The following is a 22,625-nucleotide window of genomic DNA, read 5'->3' on the forward strand; positions in this document are numbered from 1 at the left end:
GGGTTCAGAAGAAATTTACCAGATGATGCTAGGTATGGAAGATTTGAGTATTTAAAAAAGGCTAGATAGGCTGGGACATTTTTCACTGGAGCATAGGAGGTTGAAAGATGATCTTATAGAAGTTTATAAAATACATAGAGTTAATGGTAGTTATCTTTTCTCTCTGATGATGGATTTCAAGACTATGGTGCACGTTTTGAAGGTGAGAGGAGAGATTTAAAACATTTTTTTACACAGAGGGTGGTTTGCGTATGGAATAAGCTTCCTGAGGAGGTGGTGGGTGTGGGTACAATGATTATATTTAAAAGACATTTAGATAAGTACATGAATAAGAAAGGTTTGGAGGGATATGGGCCAGGATCAGGTGTATGGGACTAGTTTAGTTTGGATTATGGTTGGCATGGACTGGTTGGACCAAAGGTTCTGTTTCTGTGCTGTATGACTCTATGTCGTATTAGGAATATTGTTAAAGAGACCGTAGCCTGAAAGGATAGATCAAACCAGTCAAAAAATCCTTTTTCACTGAGTCCATTTTGCAAAGACCTCAGGATGTTGGGAAGTTAATGTTAATTCCAGCCAAGCCTAGCTAAAATCTTTAAGGACGGTTGATGTCTTTTCTCTATCTCATTCCATCACCTGTTAGTTTCAGAAGCATAACTGGGACCTGGAGAAGACCAAACTGAAATTGAAGGAAACTGTGAACTATGTTGATAAGGTGAGACCAAAGCCTTATTAGCATGAACTTTTATGCATGTCAAATTGTCCTGCATATCACCGGGTGTCATGATCAATATCCAGCCCTTAATCATAGCATTAAAATATATTATCTGACCCTTATGTTATTGTTTGTGGGAGCTTTCTGTGCATAAATGGGCTGCTGTATTTTCTACGTTACAACAGTGTTTCCACGTCAAAAGTATTTCATTGGCTCTAAAGCATTTGGGGATGTTCTGAGGCACTATTTAAATACAAGCCGTCCTCTTATTATTTGTGGCATGGATATTCACTTCAAATGTAAAATGCATGCACATACATGTGTCTGTTTCCCTTAAAGTGTTACAAGTTGCAAGCCATTGACTTAATTTTCATTTACAGAGGAACCTCAATTATCCCAAGGTTAGATTAGGTGAGGATATCTGGTCGGCATGGACGAGTTGGACCAAAGGATCTGTTTCCGTGCTGTACATCTGTGTGACTCTATGACACAGGCCAGGGGTATTTCATTCAGATAATCGAATGCTGGATAACGTAGTTTAGGCAAGCATCATGACCTTGCAATCTTGCCGGATAATCCAATGTTTGGATAATTGAATACTGGATAATCGAGGTTCCTCTGTAACTAGGCAGTGCTTGTTCTTGCATTCTGATCAGTCCATTGTTAACTGCCAATGGAGTCCATCTGTCTACCTGTGTGTCTCCCCTCAGTATTACAGGTCTCTGAATATCAGGATTGCCTTGGTTCATCTGGAGGTGTGGACTCATGAGAACAAGTGTGATGTGAGAGAGGATCCCTACATCACACTCTGGTCCTTTCTGAAGTGGAGGCGGCAGACATTGACCCGAAAGAAGCATGACAACGCACAATTAATCACGTAAGTGTCAAAGAAATTATCCTTGCATTTCTTCAGGAAGTGCTTGTTTCTGAAGTGGAGGAGCCGGTGTTGAACTGGGGTAGACAAATGTAAAAATCACGCAACGCCAGGTTATAGTCCAATAGATTTATTTGGAAGGAGAAATTGAGGACTGCAGATGCTGGAGATCACAGTCAAGAGTGTGGTACTGATGAAGGGCATATGCCCAAAATATCGATTCTCCTCCTCCTCGGATGCTGCCTGACCTGCTGCGGTTTACTTGGAAGCACTAGCTTTCACTATAACCTGGTATTGTGTGATTTTTAACTCCATTGCTGAAAGAGCAGTTTCTCTCATGTCCTCGGCTGTCACTTAAAATCTGCTAAACTTTTCACTTTTTAAAAATGATTCTGCCTTGATTTCTGATCATTTATATTTGCACACAATCAATTATTTTAGAGGTTTATAAAACCATGTGAGGCATAGATAAAAGGAATAGTAAAGGTCTTTTCCCTAGGGCAGGGGAGTTCAAAACTAGAGGGCATAGGTTTAGGGTGAGAGGGGAAAGATTTAAAAGGGACCTGAGGGCAACCTTTTCACCCAGAGGGTGGTGTGTTTATGGAACAAATGCCAGAGGAAGTGGTGGAGGCTGGTACAGTTACAACTTCTTAAAATAATTGGACCGCGACATAGATGGGAAAGGTTTAGAGGAAAATAGGCCAAATGCAGGCAAATAGGTCTTGTTTAGTTTGGGAAACCTGGTTGGCATGGATGGGTTGGACTGAAGGGTCTGTTTCCATCCTGTATGACTCTATGATTCTATAATCATCAAGGAAAGCTGATCATCTGTTGACATGTACTTAATATTTTGTGCTGGTCTTCGTTTAATGTGAGAGGAGAGTAAGGGAGTGATAACAGTGGATGACTACTAAGTGAGTAGGAGGAGGGGGTTTGGGAAGAGAGTGTGTATCTGAGACAGGAACTCCAGTTACTGATAGACCGCGTCTCTCAGTCTTGCAAGGATTTCGGGCTGACTATCAGTCTGAAGAAGAGAAACGTCTTGGGACAGGACGCAGAGGCACCGCTGGTCATCACCATCGACAACTATGAACTCAATGTTATCCACCAGTTTACGCACCTTGGCTCTACCATCTCCGACAACCTCTCCTTGGACACAGAAATCGGGAAAGCAGCCTCAACTCTCCCTCGCCTCACGACTCGAGTATGGACAAATCCCAAGCTGACAATGAAGACAAAAATTCCATGCAAGGACTGCCACAAACACTATGTAGGACAAATAGGAAGAAAGTTAGCCACCAGGATACATGAACACCAGCTAGCCACAAAAAGACACGACCCCCTCTCCCTCATAGCCCTACACACGAATGAAAAAAAAACCCACCATTTCGACTGGGACAACACATCTATCCTGGGACAGGCTAAGCAAAGACATGCCAGAGAATTCCTAGAGGCCTGGCTCTCCAACCAAAATGCCATAAACAAACACATAGATCTAGATGCCATCTATCAACCCCTCAGAAAACGCATAGGAAATGACATCACCACAAACCCCAGGAACCCCATCCAGCAAAAAGATATAAATAGAAAGCAGGAGACAACAGCTTCGCTTCACTTGGAGGTCACCACTGATGATCAGCTTCGCTTCACTTGGAGGTCACCACTGATGATGTTACCTAGCCGGGTAATGAACATCTGGATATCAAACCTACAGCTCAGTGAGCAAACCTACACCCTAAGCCTCAACCTGAGCTACAAACCTTGCGAAGACAAAAATGTCAGTCTACAACATCTGCGTCATAAGCACACTGCTGTATGGCAGTGAAACGTGGACTACATATGCCAGACAGGAGAGAAGACTGAACACCTTCCACTTGAGGGGTATCCTGGCCATATCGTGACAAAACACAACGGTGTCCAACACAACAGTCCTATCTCGAGCTTGCCTTCCCAGCATGTTCACTCTGTTCAGGCAGCAGAGACTGCACTGGCTGGGCCACGTCCACTGAGTGGAGGATGGCCACATCCCAATGGATATCCTCTACTGAGAGCTTGCATCCGGGAAGAGACCTACTGGGAAGAGACCCAGCTGCACTACAAGGATGTCTGCACGAGGGACATGAAAGCGCTTGATATCATTATGGAGCCCTGGGAGAGGCTTGCAGCTGACCGCATGAAATGGAGAAGCACCCTGAACCAACACCTCAAAGCAGGGGAATAAAAGCCAATGAGCGCTGCAGCAGACAAGTGGGTACCAAGGAGGAAGTGCAGCAGCTCGAGCAGATCAACGACCACATACAGATGTGACCTCTGTGACAGGGATTGTCATTCCAGCATTGGTCTCTTCAGTCACAAGCGATGTTGCTTCAGGGAATCAGAAAGCTAGAACAATGAGGATGCATCCTGTGGTCAGCCATGACCGAAAGGAGCCTCACATGTGTATCTGGGGATTGGGAGATTTACTTATAATAAATCAACAAAAGCATCTTATTTGTTGGTTCCGAGTTAAAACACACAGCAGAAAAATCTTTGATATATGCACTTTTTTATCGATCCAAAAAAGGTCCTAAAAATAAACACAATACAGATGATGTTGATGTTAATACTTTGCGACTGCATTATCTATTAAGTGAATTAATGAAAATTTTTTTAAAAAGCCCCTGAAAAATGAAGTAGTCTTCAGAAATCAAATCAAAAACATTTTCTCTGCTGCTTTGCCACGCACCACAATAACCTTTGCTGTATTCCAGGATTTCACTGTTGGCTCCTACACTTGTACAATTTGGGCTTTAATCAAATCAGGCAAGAACTTGTCATTTACTGAAGCAATGACCTCTTTCTGCCTGACTTACCTTCTTCCAGTCATCTGGAGGATATATCTTACTTGGCAGAAATATCTTGTTCTTTCAGTGACAATCTGTTAGCTGAGTTGGCTCAATGCTGGAATGTGATGCTGAATGATGCCAACAATATGGTTTCAGTCCCTCTGTCAACTGCAGTAGCTCCTTCATGCCTATGTCCCTTTAAGGATATATCTAATTACCTGACCCTGTACTTCCTGCCGTTCTGCAGCCAATTTCAGTTGAACTTTGAGAAGTGTATCTTGGAGAGACGTTAAGGTGTTAAGGATCTTCCTTTGTCTGGCAAGGATGTAACTTGTGTTGATTTTGAGGGATTGTGATCACAAATACACAAGAGAAAATTTGTGGTAATTTTCTGATGGTTTGTTTCAGTTTGCTAAGGAGCAACAGTTTGGATATGATACCTCGATTAATTAAACAAAGAAAGTAATCAACTATGACAATTAGAGAAGGTTTACTGATACCAGAGGACAAATAGGGAGTTGGAGTGAAATGTGTCTATCTTGTTGATGTTGTGAAGATATCATCGTGCTCCCTCACTGAAGCGTTAGAGAACTCTTCCCTGGGTGTTCCACCTTTTGGTCCATCTTCCGTCTGGAGAAGACACCTCTCTGAGAGCCACCTGATGAGCTCTCTTTCGAGTTCTGGCCCTACACTGGTGCTTTACTCTGGGCAAGGGGTGAGGTGATGCTCAAATCGTCAAATCATTCAACTGCCTCATGAAAACACTCTGCTTACATTTGGACCAGATCTTTTGAGCCTCAGATTGCAAGATGCTTCTAAATGGAGGCGCAGCCTTCAACCTTCAGCAATGCCACCTTCATTTCATGGTTTCTTGAGGCCATTTGCAAACCTTTGCAACTACACAAGCTCAGGTCAGAAACCATACAACACCACATTATAGTCCAACAGGTTTATTTGAAACCACAAGCTTTTGGAGTGCTGCCTCTCATCATCACTCCACCTGATGAAGGAGCAGGGCTTTGAATGCTTGTGACTTCAAATAAACCTTTAGATTATAACCTGGTATCATGTGGCTTCTGACCTTGTCCACTCTAGTCCAACACTGGCACCTCCACATCATGACACAAGCCCAGGGCAGCAGGACCATCCATTTTGATAAAGTCTAGCACTACGATCAGTAAATTTTCCCTTGTGTGTTCCTTTAATTTGGGTCTTTCCCTGATAAAGAAAAATCTAAGTTCCACTGCACACCATCAGTATTGATGTTGTCTGGTTCCAGAGCATCTTTCCTATCGTTAATGTTTCTTTCAAATTCACATTCAGCCTCCTCGTTCCGCCTGAGTAGAATGATATCACTCTATGCTGAATGACGGAATTGAAATATACTCTGAATGTATATAGGTGGATCTATTAGTTTGAGTTTTGTTGAAGATGCGTATCGAAGTTTTCAAAAATTGTAGCCATGTTTTTAATATCATCGTCACTCATTTTACAGTTAGACTGGAAAGGTCTAACCTCTCCCTACTGTCCTCAGAAAGATCTTTTATTCATCATAGTGCCTTTTGGAATTCTGTTGAATGTGAGTTTTCACTTTTGCTTGAACATCCTGAACAGTTCCTTGACGCCATTTGTCATGGGCTGGAACTGCACCTGCACCGCTGTGGTGACCATTTTGCTTTTGTGAGATGGCTTCTTTGGGCTAGAATTCATAGATTCATACAGTGCAGAAAGGCCCCAAATAAATTTGTTTGGCATGACCTCCCTTTGACAAAGCCTTGCTGATTATCCCAAATTCACCCATGCTTTTCCAAGTGGGTGTTAATTCATTACTGCAGAGTTTTCTCCAATAGTTTCCCTACCACTAACATGAGACTCACCAGTCTGTAATCTCCTGGTTATTCTCTACCTCCCCTCTTAAGAAGTGGAACCACATTAGCTCTCCTCCAGTCCTCTGGCACTCCCCCTGTAGCCAGAGAGGAATTAAATGAATTTGGGTTAATTTCAAATGAAGTTTGCATGAAAATCATTCATAAAGTTTGATTTCTACCTGCAGTGAAACTGCTGCCACCACGTTACATATTATGTTTGCTAGAACTCCTAATAAATTAGACTTCAGATGCAAATTCTAAAGTTTTATTTGTGCATTGTTTATCATATGGCATTGTGTGATTGAATGATACAATGAATTTCTGGTATACAGACTGTAATCTAATGGTAAGTGGGTTAGCATTACAGATATTGATGTGTTGAAAACATATGGATCCCATTTGCTGTTGTGTAACTTCATATTCATCTTTCCAAAATTGTGCATTTCCATTTAGGGGGACCTCCTTTAATGGCACGACGATTGGTTTTGCACCTCTGATGGGCATGTGCTCGGATTACCAGTCAGGGGGGATCAATATGGTGAGTGAATCAATATATTGGCACATGGTAATGAGTCAAAAAATGTGGCACTGGAAAGGCACAGCAGGTAAGGCAGCATCTGAGGAGCAGGAGAAGATCAGGGTCAAAAAGTGTGGCGCTGGAAAAGCATCTGCAGTCCTCACTTTCTCCTCACATGGTAATGATTTATGTATTTATGGTCTCTCAGTCAATGTGGTTAGCATGGTGTTCAAACAAGTGCCAGTGAACAGAATTGCTTCAACACACCATTACTTTCTCTTTATTGAGTTCTATTATTTTAAGGATTAAAGGTATGACAAGTCAGTAGCTTGTAATGACGTCACTAACATTTGCATTGTATTAATATATTGAAGACCTTCAACCTAGTATTGTGTCAAGAAGCTTTTCTATGTTGTTCCAAAAATGATTGGTACTATCAGTTAAGATGAGTCAACATGAGTCAACTATCAGTTAGGATGAGTCAACATGGAGCGTAACAGCGTGTTTGCCCTCCTTAATGTGGGGAAGGTGTTAATAGTTAATTAATGGAGCAGTGCTTTAGATTTCCAGTGAAGAGGGTGAGGTCACTGGGTGATAGATTTGTATGTAATGAGTGAGGACAGGAGCAGTCTCAGGTGCACTGCTCCCTTGTATCCAATGGCACTTTCTGTTGGCTTGCATGGAAAGTGACCACTGGCTGTGTAATAATGTTGCAGCACAAGGAAGGAAGGGGCACAGAGGGAAGAAGTACTCCTGTGAATGCTATTTCAGTGGTGCTAGCCTTGGGCTTACTTGCCCACTGTGGTGGCATCTTCCCTCTGAGTCGCAAGGTCATGAGTTCAGGTTCCACTCCAAGATCCTCCATCAGAAAAAGTCTAGTGTGACACTGCACAGCGCTGCACTTTCAGAGCTGACATCTTTTGGGTGAAATGTTAAATTGTGACTCCATCTGCCCAAGCAAGGGCAAAAAAAGATGCTGTACCACTGTTTGAAAAATAGTGGAGGATGCTTCTTGATGTACAGGACATTTATTGCACTCAAACAACATCATTTAAAAAGAAATAACAAGCCATTATCCCATCGGTGTGTGTGAGAGCCTCTATGAAAATGAACTGCTGCATTTCTGATATAGCAGCAGTGGCAGCATGGTGGCTCAGTGGTTAGCACTGCTGCCTCACAGTGCTAGGGATCCAGGTTCAATCCCAGCCTTGGGTGACTGTCTGTATGGAGTTGGCACCTTCTCCCTGTGTCTGTATGGGTTTCCTCCCACAGTCCAAAGATATGCAGGTTGGGTGAATTGGCCATGCTAAATTACCCAGAGTGTTAGGTCCATTAGTTAGGGGAATGGGTCTGGGTGGGTTACTCTTCAGAGATTGGTGAGGAATTGTTGGGCCGAAGGGCTTGTTTCCATACTCTAGGGAATCTAGTCTAATTTTAACAAGCACATGCCTGGAACGACTGTTAAACAGAAGGTCAACTTCAGTCACGAAAATCTGGCAATCCTCCTTATGCTACCGATGTGTTCTATCTCAAGGATCACTCTGACAGTGCGATCGGTGTCGCTGCCACCATGGCACACGAAATGGGACACAACTTCGGGATGAGCCACGATGCTGATGGCTGCTGTGCGGCCCGTCCAGAGGATGGAGGATGCATCATGGCTGCAGCCACTGGGTGAGATTACAAAGCTGTCGGTGTAATACCTGAGTGGGGTTTGGTTAGCACAATGACGGGTCTGGGCGTGCCCCTACGTTGCAGCAAACAGCTGCTCTACAACATGTGAAAATCATGAGTAGATTTCAAGGATGGAGTCATAGAGCACGGAAACAGGCCCTTCGGCTCATCTTGCCCATGCTAACCAGGTTTCCTAAATTGAACTACGGTCAGCCCTTCCAGAATGTGATGGGTGCGTCCTTGTGCAGCCCCACGTTATCGAAAAGTCACACTTTAGAAACAGCGTTTGAAGTGTTGGCAATGTAATTGTGTTACAGCCAATACGTGTTTTAAAAGTTTGCGCTCTAGAAACAGTGCCCCCAATTCGTTTTGACAAAACGCGCCTTACAACAGAATGACCTGTCATCCCATTTGCCTGCATTTGGCCCATATCCCTCTCAACATTTCCCATCCATGTACCTATCCAGATGTCTTTTAAATATTGTAATTGTACCAGCCTCTACCACTTCTTCTGGCAGGTCATTCCATACACACACCACCCTCTGCGTAAAAATGTTTCCCCTTAGATCCCATTTAAATCTTTCCCCTCTCACCATAAACCTATGCCATTTAGATTTGGACTCCCTTATCCTGGGTTATTTACCCTATCCCTACCCCTCATGATTTTATAAACCTGTATTAGGTCACCCTTCAGCCTCCAAACGCTTCAGGCAATAAAGTCCCAGCCTATCCAGTCTCCTTATAACTCAAATTATGAGGTATTAAAAGCCTTTCCCTGTGTCTAATAACCCTTACATTTAACAGTATGCACAAAACAAGGTTTGGAAATCTGCAATTCTACAATTAAGAATGAATAATCAAGAAATTCTGGCTTTATTTCACCTTTCCTGCAGGATTTTCCCTGAAAGCTGTACAAAAGACATTGTATAGTGAAAGAATGCTGACCAAGAATATATTGGCTATTGTGTCTGCTGTGTCTAAAGTCACGAAACAACAGAGAAGATTCGACTACTGATGAAATGGTCTTAAAGACAATCACTTCTCGTCCAACACCCTTGTCCAGTCTGCCCGGAGTGAAATAATACTTTGCTAGTTTCGGCCAGCATTTAGTTATTTCAGATTTTATTTACAATTCCATCACACAGTTCCAAAAAAGAGTTCTCCTCTATGTCATGGTTAACATTGATCTTTCAGTCAACCTCACTAAAACAAGTGACCCACTCATTTATGTCATTGCTGTGGGTGTCCCCTGTTGTGTTTGCGAGACAGCAGCAACTGATGGATTTTCCTTGTTTGTAAAGTGGCTTTGAGCAAACTTACGTCTTACTGGAAAGCTGGCACCTTTGACAATGTGGCAGTCTTTCAGTACTGCAGAGGGGAATTGCTCCCTCAACTATACACTGAATTCGCACTGAATGGGGTTTGAGGTCTGTGACCTTCTCATTAGGGGTGAAATGCTAATTCTTGTCTACACCTAATACTATTGTTAATCTGAAACCTCTCTTGTTCAAAGGACATGCCAAACCTCGCTGTAGTCCAAGAATTCATCTTGACCCGAGAATGATCGTTAAATTAGTGCTTTCCCCACAACACCAAGCGTTTACTGTTCTTTGACTCATATCAGTTATTTGGAATTAATGATTAACTTATAATGTTTCTCCCACCTCCACCCCCAACACTGCTAAAGCTATTCTGATCCAGTCCAGATCTGGGGCAGAATCTTCTGCCCCAGATGCTGTTGATGGGAAGAGTGTTTAGTTAGACAGAGTGGTGGTGTAGCCAAGTGCCCTTGTTATCTCGCCTCTGCCCGAATTGGGTCCAAGATAGGAAAGCTATGGGCCTTCCTGCAGCACTGCTAACTGAACCCTTAAGTGGTCAATTAGGGTGGACATCTCAACACTGCTGGGAGTAACCCAGCTACAAATGGGCATGTCACCATGCAACACGTCTGGGGGCTGATACTGTCCAAGATAGTGCCTGATCAGAGCTTGTTCAAGTAGCTGGGCAGAGGGCTAACAGGCTTTACCTTCTGGGAGTTCTTCTTACCCTCTGTTCTCAGGATCCTTAGGACTGATTGACAATCAACTCTTTTCAGGTGGGACTTCTCAGGTGGGGTCCAGATTCCAAGCAAGGCCCATCCCATGTCTAGCCAGTGTCTGATGGGCCTCCCCCTGGATGAGTCATCATTTGTCCCTTGCCAGCTCTTCAATCGTCTGTCAAAACCTCCAACACCTGAGGAAGATCCCACTTCCAGTCTTAGCCTTTGTTCCTGGTCTAACTAATTTACAGCAAAAACATGTCAGGTGCAAAATGTTTTTTCAAAGATCTGAATATTACTAAAAACAAAGACCTCTACTCACCTTGCATCTATCAGGGCAATCTGAATGCCAAATTCCAAACGATCATAAATCAAGCTACAGTAGTGAAGGTTGTTGATCGATTGGCAAGTCAACGCTGTTTAGCTGATGTATTGCCATCAAAAAACATAAAATTATAATCAAGACAGTGGTGCTGGAAAAGTACAGCCGGTCAGGCAGCATCCGAGGAGCAGGAGAATTGATGTTTCGAGCTAAAGCTCTTCATCAGGAAAATTATAGCCACCCCAAGTTCCTTATTAATTCCAAGAAGGTGCAAGGCTTGATTATCTTCCTATTCCTTGCAAAAAAAATGAGCCCCTGTCTGTAAATGTGTGCCACCCTAAGCAAGCATAAATGAGCCACATTAATACCTCAAATGATTATCTTAAATTGGTGGTTAATATCGTCACTCAGGAATATTCAACAAGTATTGCCCAATCACAGAATCACATCTAATTGTAGACATTTTGTTTGGCGTTTGACAAGCTTGCACTCATTCCATGTGGTTGTCAGTATACAGAACGTTCAGGGATCTTTTCTCATGTAGGATAAATTGTTGAGATTCTTTAGAATTTGATATTCTTTCATTTGTCCTAATGACTGCACAGTGAAAACCTTCAACAGCCTTTCTCTATTTTTAGAAATATTCAAGTTCTGCATTACCGACCAGTTGTTTTCTAAACATACACAGCCACTTTACTAATACACTCATTTATGTTTTTCTTTGAGCGAGACTGTTATCAGAACATTTATGTTACTCAGTTACTCTGAATTAATATCCATCAGTGTGGTATTCCTTCAGGTGCTCAGACATTAGTGCTTTCCCAGTGAGAGATATTGAAAACAAACCTTCCAGTTCAGTGAGCTAACCTACATAGTTATCATCAACCTGAGCTACAAATCTTCTCAAAAATCGTTAAGATGTTAAGTCCTGTTTTTAACTCCAGCAGGTTTTCAGGCGAGTGGATGGTGAGGTGGTTTAGAAATGTTGCTGTAGAAATCTGTTTCAACCTATTTTAACTCATAAGCCTCACTGGTACAAAGTGTTCTGCTAACTAGTAGAATTCAGCTGACTGCCTTTGGGAAATCCTGCACTCATGAAATCATTGACCTTTGATGAATCATCTCAGTTTGGCTGCCTTAGTGAGAGTCCTGAAACCTATTTTCTTGGACATGTTGTTGGCTAAACAACTCTTATTTCTACGTCTCATTTATAAAATTTCTATAATTAGTAAACATGGGCCAAGAGGAAGAATAAAAGAAAGTTATATACTTTTATCCTAATGGCCCATAAAATTTCACTTACTTGCAGCAAGATCCTTGAGATGAAACTTGTAATTATGGGGGACTCCAGGGCAGTGCTGGAGGGTTGGCAATCCTAATGTCAGTGCCAGAAATTCAGAACTGATGAATCAGTATTTACTACAATATAATGTGAATAGAGTTCTTGTAGCAGAGGATTATAATTTTGAGGTGAGCCATGTTCAGTCTGTTGGGGCTTGCATTTCAATTTGTGTATAGGATGCAAGATGAGATGAAGGAAAACCCATCATTTCACTCTGGTTTGTTCTGACTTGGACTTAGAATTGCACAACCACCTTTGTGGTCTGTGAACATTTCTCACCAACAGCAATCAAATTGTATGTTTCTATGTACAGCAGTTGGATAAACCAAATCAGGCCAGATTCAACATGGCTGTGCATTTTTCATTCATGGTTCATTCTGTCTATTTACACAATGCTATCAATGTCCGAGTGTTGCTAATCATGGTTTATGTCACTTTATGAACGTAAGAACTAGGAGCAGGAGTAGACCATTCAGCCCCTCTAGCCTGCTTCACTATTCAATGTGCTGGCTTATTTGTGAGCCAAGTCTAATTCCTGTCCACCCCTGGATAGTCCCTTGTTAATCAAAGATCTAGCTATGTCTGCCTTAGAAAATGTTCAATGACCCTGTCTCCATTGCTCTCTGGGGAGAATAGTTCTAACAAATCACAATCCTCAGAGAGAAACATCCTCCTTGTCTCATTTTGAAGGAAGACCCTTTTTACCTTTGAACTATGCCCATGACTTCCTGCCTTTCCCACAAGGAGAACCTTCACATCTACCTGTCAGGTCCCTTCTGGATCTTCCATGCTTCTATAAGATCACCATTCATTCTTCTAAACGCAGATGGATCCAGGTCCAATCAGTCCAACCTTTAGTTGCCAATGTTGGGCAATGTGGCAAGGCAATACAGCAAGAACTACCTTAGCCAGAACAGAGATAAGAACCCATGTTGTTCAACTCATTCAGCCTCATAATCGAGCCAACTAATCTAACCCACTGTGTTATTGTGCATTACTCTCACAGTGAAATTGTCCTATTGTTATGACATGGTGGTGAACCCCTCTGTTAGTTAAACCAAACACCCAGAAAAGCTCACCTTACCTCATAATCTGTTAAAGTATGAGTGACAGAGAACTTCCAAATTCCACTACTTAAAGAAAATAATATCAATTTATTCTTTAACTCTAAAAGTGAACATTAAACAACAACTATCCACAACTCTAAGCCCCCACTTTCTCTTAACTGCTTATTATCTGCCTCCAACTCTATAACAATATGCTGTTCCAAAAAGACACTTATTAAAGTTATATCAACTTAATTTCAAAACTACACCGCAGCTGTCACCTCCTGTGACTTCAGTCTTCCGGCTGCTGAATTACCTGGGTTGTCTTCTTTCTTTTTACTGCAAATATGTATCATTTAAAAAGGTATCTTTAATAGAGAGTGTTTCCTAATTTCTTCAGTCTGTCTTGATGGTTAGTTGCTCTCTGTCCAATTTTCAAAATATTCACATTTTTATATCCCCAACATTGGATCATCTCATTGGTTCGATGTTGGCAAAACAATAAATTCAAATTTGATTTGGTTTTAGTATCCTGGGGCATAATTTAAACTGATTGGTTAAATTTAAATCATTGTCAAAATAGCAACCAAAACTCAGGTTTCCCTTTCACAGCTAAATATTAGAGACAATTTTCTAATACACTCTGGGACTGCCATCTAGTCATATACATAGGGGCTTGCAAATTCTCAGTTCAGAACAGCATTCACTCTCTTTTAAAGGTACAGTACATGCCGTCAACTTCATAATACTATTGGTATGAAATGGTATATCACACACCTGATCCTGGGCAATGTGTCAAAGAGCTCAATGTTGCCTGTTCCATGCATTTATTCCTCAGTGACCCATTTCCAAAAGTCTTCAACAAGTGCAATGAGAAGGAACTTCAAAAATATCTGAACAATGGTGGAGGGATGTGCCTGTTCAACATGCCTGACACAAACACTCTGTACGGAGGGCGAAGGTGCGGGAATGGCTATGTGGAGCAAGGCGAGCAGTGTGACTGTGGAGAGGTTGAGGTACGTTGGCTCTTTAAATCCACCAAGTAGTTCTGCTGCTTCACCCTTCCTTATTTCCTGCTCTCTGAATTACTGTGGTCCAGTAATAGAATGATAGTGTCAACCAAGGGTCAGTTCCTGTACTCCCACACCTGAGTTGAAAGATTGTGAGGACACAACCCTAGTCATAGAGATGTACAGCACAGAAACAGATCTTTCAGTCCAACTCATCATGCCGATTGGATATTATAGAACATAAACAGCACAGTACAGGCCCTTCAGCCCTCGATGTTGTGCTGACCTTTTGTACTACTCTACCATCAAACTAACCTGCATACCCTTCATTTTACTGTCATCCATGTGCCTATCCAATAGTCGCTTAAATGTCCCAAATGTATCTGATTCTACCACCATCTCTGGCAATGCATTCCACACACCCACCGACTCTCTATGTAAAGAACTGACCTCTGGCGTCTCCCCTAAACTTTCCTCCAATCATCTTAAATTTATACCCCCTTGTGATAGCCATTTCTGCCCTGGGAAAAAGTCTCTGGCTATCCACTCTACCTATGTCTTTCGTCATCTTGTACACCTCTATCAAGCCACCTCTCATCCTTCTTCACTCCAATGAGAAAAGTCCTAGCTCCCTCAACCTTTCTTCATAAGACATGCCCTCCAGTCCAGGCAGTATCCTGGTAAATCTCCTCTGCACCCTCTGTAAAGCTTCCACATCCTTCATATAATGAGGCAATCAGAACTGAACACAATATTCCAAGTGAGGTCTAACTAGGGCTTTAATTTACTTAACTTAATCTAGTCCCATTTACCAGATTTGGCCCATATCCCTCCAAACCCTTCCTATCATATACCCATCCAGACGCCTTCTCCATGCTGTAATTGTACCAGCCTCCACCACTTCCTCTGGCAGCTCATTCCATACACGCACCACCCTCTGCGTGAAAACATTGCCCCTTAGGTCTCTTTTATATCTTTCCCCTCTCACCCTAAAACTATGCTCACTAGTTCTGGACTCCCCCACCCCAGGGAAAAGACCTTGTCTATTTACCCTATCCATGTCCCTCATGATTTTATAAACCTCTCTAATGTCAACCCTCAACCTCCAGAGACTTGAGTGGAAAAGCTAGGCCACCACTTCAGTGCTGCCCACAGCGAATACTGCACTGTTGAAGATGCTGAATTCAGAACGAGACCTTGTTTCCTCATTTTCAGTAATGCGGACATGGGAGGAATGGGTACAAGATTTCACCTTCTTGGCATCCACCTGACAAGTGCTATGAAACAGTCGATAATAAATCAAGTGAAGTTTGAAAGGACGCAAGTTGCTGTTGGGGAAATGAGGAGGTTTCTGCAGAGCTGAGAGATTTGCAGGGTGATTTGCACGTCCACAGCTTGGGTGTTGAATTTGCAGAGTAAAGCCCTTGCTTCCTAGACCATGCCAGTCCTTATAGGGCAGGCAATTAGAAGACAGCAAAAAAGTGACACTAAATGTGTTAGCTGCATTATTTTGTGTGTGAATGTTCTCTGAGTGTCCATTCATCAGGAGAGGTGTTGACATTTCTGGAATTCTGAAATTGCACAGAAATGTCTGGAAGATTATGACAGTTTGCTTTTCAAGTTGTGTCTTAGTGAGATGTGGGTGCGACTGGCATCTGTTGTCCATCCCTAGCAACCTTGAGGAGCCTTTCTTGCAGGCCCCGCTCCTGTTAAATTGTTGCATATGTTGGCAAAGAGAGAGGAAACTCGCAATTTTAGCCAGCGCCTTTCAGAACCGCAGCACTTCCTGAAGTGTTTCAAAGCCAGTGAAGCATTTTTGCTGTGGAGATCCTGTTGCAATGTAGGAAGTGAGTCAGATTTGTGCACAGCAAGCTCCCACAATAAAGCCAGGAGGTAAATGCGATTGCTAACTATTTTCATCAGCCAGAGAAAAGCGAGCTTACCTTTTCAGTTAAGCATGCTTACCTTCAGCGCTTGCTAAAGGAAATTCTTGTTGTGTTTCTGTTTCAGAAATAGTTGTCAAAGGACTTATGTTTCTTATTATGTGAATCAACTGAAATGGCTGTATAATATAGAGCAGCTGTCAGCCTGTTCCTCAGGCTGTATCAATGCTGTAGCTGGGAATGATAGAGGAAGGCAGGGCCAGTATTTGAAAACTGGATGATTTTATTTCATCAGATAGGGAAGGTGAAGCTGAATTTCTAAAAGAGACTGGTTGGATCTCAGCTGAAGTACTGTGTACAGTTCTGGGTGCTATACATTAGGAAGGATGTGAATGTATTGGAGAGAGTGCAGAGAACGTTGCAAAGATGATTCCAGGGATGAAAAACTTCAGATAAGATGATTCATAGAATCCCTGCAGAAAGAGGCCATTTGGCCCATCCAGTCTGCACCGACGCTCTAGACAGCATGTCACTGCATCCCCATAACCCCACATTAGCATGGCCAATACACTTTCCTGCACACTATGGGGAATTTAACATGGCCAGTCCACCTAGCCTACACATCCCTGCATAATATAGGGAATTTAGCGTGGCCAGTCCACCTAACCTGCCTATCATTGGATAGTGGGAGGAAACTGGAGCACCGGAAGGAAACCCACGCAGGACATGCAAACTCCACCCAGACCGAGGGTGGTATCGAACCCGGGTCCCTGGCGCTGTGAGGCAGTTGTGCTAACCACTGAGCCACTGATTAGAGAGGTCCAAAGTGCTTCGCCTTCACTGAAATGGCCTCAAGATGAGCGAGGTGCAGCACTGCTGCCAAATGAGGATGTCTCGGAACATTGCCACAGAATTGGACATCTTTTGGAGCAGTTCAAGTGCAGGGAAAGGTGCTCAGGTAGCATTGAGAGCACTGTATTATCACACCACTAACTTCATGCATAGGAAAGTTTACAATCAGTCAATGTTCATCTCATCTGTGATCATTGTAACCACATCTTAAAAGCTTGTGCCAAGTACTCTGAAAGCACCCATGACGCCGATTTCATTGATAACCCTCAGGTTCCTGCTTCATTCTAATAGCTGTGTACCTTACAGGAAAAACTGCCAGGAGACCAGAGGTACCGTCTCCAAATATGGTTGATGACCACAATACAACCTGAATGAGGCCACCAGGCCCATCATGGGGCAGACAATAAGCCCCTTCGAGGTGAAGTTCTAACACATGGACAGGTCTGGGGGATGTTCCTTGCAGTATGCTGTAGACAGAGTGTGCTCTATAACCCTCGCATGCTGTGCAGTGGGCACCCATTGCAGACAAAGGAGGGAACATAATGGATGATGAGAAAGCAGTCTTCTGAGGAGGAAGATGAGGATGTTGTTCAGAACGAACATCACCTCCACCATGATAAGAGTGCTGAAGAATTGGCCACATCAAGCCGGACAGGACTTACCTGACACCCACGTCCAACGGAACTGAGTTGATTGAAGCCATCACTCATTGGTTGTCAATGTGATGCTGGAAAGGCCAGGCAATCCCTGGTTATTCCCAAATGCAAATACAGCCTTTCACTTTGTTCCTCCTTGCCTTTTCCAGTTGTACAGTAAAAGTTAATGCTGCCAACATGTTGGAAGGTTTCTAAACATCTGCCGTTTCCACATTTGAACATGACAAGATGTTAGGCTGTGAAGGGAAAATGTAGCTGTTTTCAGACAGGGTTCTCACAGTCTGTGATGCTGGGGATGGGGTAGTCCTCCTGAGTTCATTCGTGAGGCTCCAGCTAAAATAACATTGGATCAATCAGACGGTGATGTAAAACGAAAATATGTTTATAAGTGTGATAGTCAACCATGCCGCCTATTTGTCCTCAGTAGGTTTTCTATTTTGTTTATCTCTCACTATGTCCAGGTGCAGGATGAATTACCTCCTCCTGTGCTATACAAATCCAGGACTCTATAATTCATAATTCTGCTTTTGAATGATGTGTTAAATTGAAGCTGCATCTGCCCGGTCACCATTAATGTAAAAGATCCCATCGCACTATCTGAAGGGAAGGTTTTACCAGTGTCTTGGTCAATGGTTATCCATAAACTGACATTAGTGAAAGACAGATTATCCTGTCATCACTGTTTCGGGACCTTACTGTGTACAGAGTTGTTGGCACAAAGACAGACTACATTCAATTGGCTGTGAAATGTTTTGAGATGTCCTGAGCTCAAGATGGTGCTATGTAAAAAGTAAAAGCCTCTAATTTCTTATTTGTTGTAGGCATCACAAAATTGTTTTGAGTCGTTGCCCTGAGTTATTGTGTGTTGAGCATCTGCAGTGTAGAGATGAGATGCCACAATTGCCCCTCTTGGCCTTTTGATTAGAACAGAGAGATCGGTCAAGGAGTCTGTTATTGGTTTGCAAGCCTCCTGTTAATGGCACCAGTACTGGTGACTTCACTTCCAACTCTTTGGCAAGGTTTTTCCTTCATAATTCACATAGTGTCCATGATCACATTTGCCCTGTCTGGAGTCTTATGGAACCTGTGGAAGTCTGCTTGGAGTAAGTGTTCCAGATGTGAGTTAAATATTAATCAGTAATCAATATTAAAAAGTTGGGCCCTTACCCCTCACAATAGCACTTAATTCCAACCATCCCGTTTCACCTCAGGCTGTGTTAGCAAGCTATATGATAGTAAAGCATCCATGAAGAGAGAGCAAACGAACGTTGTGATTCCAGATGGCTCTTCATCTAAACTCGAAACGTTAACTTGCTGTCTCTCCGTAGATGCTTTCTGACCCGCTGTGATCTCCAGCACTTGTCATTTTCAGGGCGGACGTGGGTGCTGCAAATGCTGGAGATTAGAGTCAAGATTAGAGTGGTGCTGGAAAAGCATGTTTTCCTGATGAAGGGCTTTTGCCCGAAACGTCAATTTTCCTGCTCCTCGGAATCTGCCTGACCTGCTGAACTTTTCCAGCACCACTCTAATCTTGTTGTTTTCAGTACATATTCCAACATTGGCAGTAACATGTTCCTATATATGATAGTGAAATCTGAAACTAGGATGCTACAGCAATCAGAGACCTCTTCATTTCAGTCTTTTTTTGTGGCCTTGAATTCAAGGGAAAGGGGTGTTATTGGTAAACAGGGAAAAGTAGAGGAGAACCTGACTGAGAGGGGCATAGATGAGGTCACTCCATTCAAGGGCGTGGGAAAGGTGGACGTCTTTCCAAAATTCTTAACTTCAACCAGATACTGAACATGGGGCCACACTGATCTATATGGTTTTCTATCACAGGAATGCCATATTTCAAAGTCTGTCCCTTCATTGCTCTTTAGCATTGTTTGTGTTTATTTTTCAGGAATGCAACAACCCCTGTTGCCATGCCAATAACTGCACCTTGAAAAGAAATGCAGAGTGTGCCCATGGAATCTGTTGTGAAAAGTGCAAGGTCAGAAGCCTTTACATCATCATGTTTTCAATGCAGTAACATCTGGTGAATTGAAAATGCCCGTTCATATGCTATTCCACAGAATCATACTTGGTTATAGCCTTTCAGAGGCCGGTTGTGTCTGCTCTGGCTCTCAGAACCTGCAATGTGTGAGTGTCATGGAGCCACCTTCTCCCTGTAACCCTGCATGTTCCTCCTTTTCAGATAATGATCCAATTCCCTCTTCAATATCTCAATTGCATGTGCCTCCACCACACTCCCAGACAATGTATTCCAGATTCTACTGTCAAGACCCTGATGTGAGGACTGCACTGGGAACCAAACTCCACTATTCTATGAGTTGTCACAAACATAGGAATGACAAATTTAATTACCAAAACACTTAATTTGCCTAAACTTGACTGCTACCTAGGACCAAAGGAACTCAAATCAGGTTTCATCAATTAACAAAAGAAACACATTTATTAGAAACAAACCTCCCCTTTAACAAATGGCAAAACTTATTAACTGCTGTAACTTTGCAAATTTAAACTAGTCCACTTTAACCTCAAACATGCACACGCCACCAATAAGACAGACAGGTCTGCAGATATATTATGGCTGGGAAAGCATAGAGCAAAAGGTACAAATTCTGTGGATCAAAAGTTCAAAATGTAAGTGACAAGAGGTGACTTTCTCTCAGTTCTTTTGATTTTTGTTGATGGTATCACATTGCTATCGATCGCAGAGCTGCACTTTGGATCGTTTGATCATTTGGAATTGTTTGAAGTTCTTCGTTTCAGACTTTTTGAGGTGTTTGTTTTCCCCCCACTCTCAGAGAGTGAGAAAGAGAGAGCCCTGTCTTTGTTTGCAGACTTCTGAGGTCTGAGTTCAACTTGTCCTTCTCAGGTATGTCCCAAACTGCAACTTCAAAATGCAAAGGCTGTTGCTGGGAGCCTTTCAGCCCAAAGGTGAACGCTACACGATCTTGTGTAACAGATGAGTGAACGCCACACCATTCTGCTTTTGACTTTCAAGTTGTAAAAAAGACACACAGCTGATCCAACTTCTGCAACACAGCAGTGTTCAAACTCACATTTACCATAGTTTCTATTCTACAAAATGTGTGTTGCCGCTCGATATTTAACCAGCATTTCCAAGTTGTTTGTTAGATTGCCACAATAACCCAACTGGCTCAAAAATATTTCTGTAGGGAAAGGGAGCCCGTAATACTTCTGTTGGGGAGTGTGAGCTCAAGAAAGTGGGTCCGTTTTGCAAATTCCTGTTTACATTACTTGAACAAGGATTCCAGCTGTAGTGATTAGAACCAGATAGATCTTATTGACTGTGAGATCCTTGATTGGGGTTGTTGCCTTGGGCCAATCAGGGAGCCCTGGCTGACAGATGTAAACAGGTGATTCAGAGAGTCCCCTGACTTCAGGGACTGACTCTGAGCTGGCTGGTCATAGCCAGTGTACTGTGCACGTGTACATAAAGGGTGACTTGGAGACGGGATACCGGCTTCTGTGGTTATTTCACTAACACAGACCCACTAATTAATCCACTAAAAATAACACACAGAGGAAACAAACCTTTTGATATTCTATTTACATTTTAGCCTTGATAATACCTGTTTCAATTGTTGGTTACCAAACTCCAATTGGTGACCGCCCTCCAGTCGTGGGGCTTGAGCAGTGGTATCCTATTGTTCCTATGACCGCTCAGGAAGTCTCCCAGGAAGCATCTTCTCCATGCCAGAGCTACCTCTCAAATTCATAGTAGCAATGAAACAACCTGAGGTTCAATAACCTTAGGAGGAAGCAAGGACTGCAGAGGCTGGAGATCAGAGTCAAAAAGTGTGGCACTGGAAAAGCACAGCCAGTCAGGCAGCATCCGAGGAGCAGCAGAGTCTACGTTTCGGGTGTAAGCCCTTCATGACAAATTCCTAATGAAGGGCTTACACCTGAAACATCAATTCTCCTGCTCCTCGGATGCTGCCTGACCTGCTGTGCTTTTCCAGCGACACACATTTTGACTATTAATACCCTTACCTGCTGCGAATTTGATGTATGACCTCTAAATGGTCCGGCAATGTATTTCTTATAATCCCTACAATGTGGAAACCGGCCATTTGGCCCAAAAGTCCACACCGACCCTCTAAAGAATAACCCATCCCAGCCCATTCCCCTACCCGATTACTCTACAGTTACCCTGACTAATGCACCTAACCTACACATCCCTGAACATAATGGGTAATGAAGCATGGCCAATTCACCTGACCTGCACATTTTTCGATTGTGGGAGGAAACGGGAGCACCTGGAGAAAACTCACACAGACACAGGGAGAATGTGTAAACTTCACACAGACAGCCACCCAAGGCTGGATTCGAATCCATGTCTCTGGTGGTGAGGCAACAGTGCTAACCACTGAGCCAGTGTGTTACGTACAGTGTTCCTTTTAGCAGCCCCACTCTTATGCACTGGTGGATTTCTCCTTTCCTTCCAACAGTTAAAGGCCTCCGGCACTGTCTGTAGGGCCTCGTCGGGACCATGTGACCTACCTGAATATTGCTCTGGCAGCTCGGAGTTCTGTCCGGCCAACTTTTACAAAATGGATGGTGCCAGCTGTGATGGAGGTCAGGCCTATTGCTACAACGGGATGTGTCTAACTTATGACAGCCAGTGTGTGCTGCTATGGGGTGCTGGTAGGTAGAAATCCCAGTAATCCTGAATTCAATTATGGCTCTGTTTAGCGCTGTTCTTTAATAATTGGACAGATTTTTATTTTTATTTTCTCTCTTTATGGATATCACCGCATGATCTCTGTTTTAATTACTGTATATACTCGTTTATAGGTCGATCTCATGTATAAGTTAACCCATAATTTTTGGCCAAAAAATCTTATATTTCCATATATCTCGGGTATAAGTCGACCCCAGTGCTTCACAGTTACAGATCCTCTCCGACTTTCCAGTCTGCTGGCAGTACCACTCCATTCCGGGTCTTCCAGTCTGCCAGCCGTCACACTCCA

General features: G+C 42.9%; 1 protein-coding gene across 2 annotated transcripts in view; it reads left to right on the forward strand.

Annotated features, from left to right (window-relative positions):
• Positions 1-22,625, forward strand: part of adam19b (ADAM metallopeptidase domain 19b) — a 169,670-nt gene that overhangs the window by 98,601 nt on the left and 48,444 nt on the right. For both annotated transcript variants that reach the window (XM_043703985.1, XM_043703984.1), the window contains exons 8-14: positions 644-715; positions 1,426-1,592; positions 6,736-6,820; positions 8,334-8,473; positions 14,060-14,237; positions 19,526-19,615; positions 22,104-22,299. In XM_043703985.1, the coding sequence (XP_043559920.1) occupies positions 644-715; positions 1,426-1,592; positions 6,736-6,820; positions 8,334-8,473; positions 14,060-14,237; positions 19,526-19,615; positions 22,104-22,299 (928 nt within the window). The remainder of the gene's footprint in view (positions 1-643; positions 716-1,425; positions 1,593-6,735; positions 6,821-8,333; positions 8,474-14,059; positions 14,238-19,525; positions 19,616-22,103; positions 22,300-22,625) is intronic.

Source organism: Chiloscyllium plagiosum, chromosome 14 (assembly GCF_004010195.1).
Source record: "Chiloscyllium plagiosum isolate BGI_BamShark_2017 chromosome 14, ASM401019v2, whole genome shotgun sequence".
Classification (NCBI taxonomy): Eukaryota; Metazoa; Chordata; class Chondrichthyes; order Orectolobiformes; family Hemiscylliidae; genus Chiloscyllium; species Chiloscyllium plagiosum.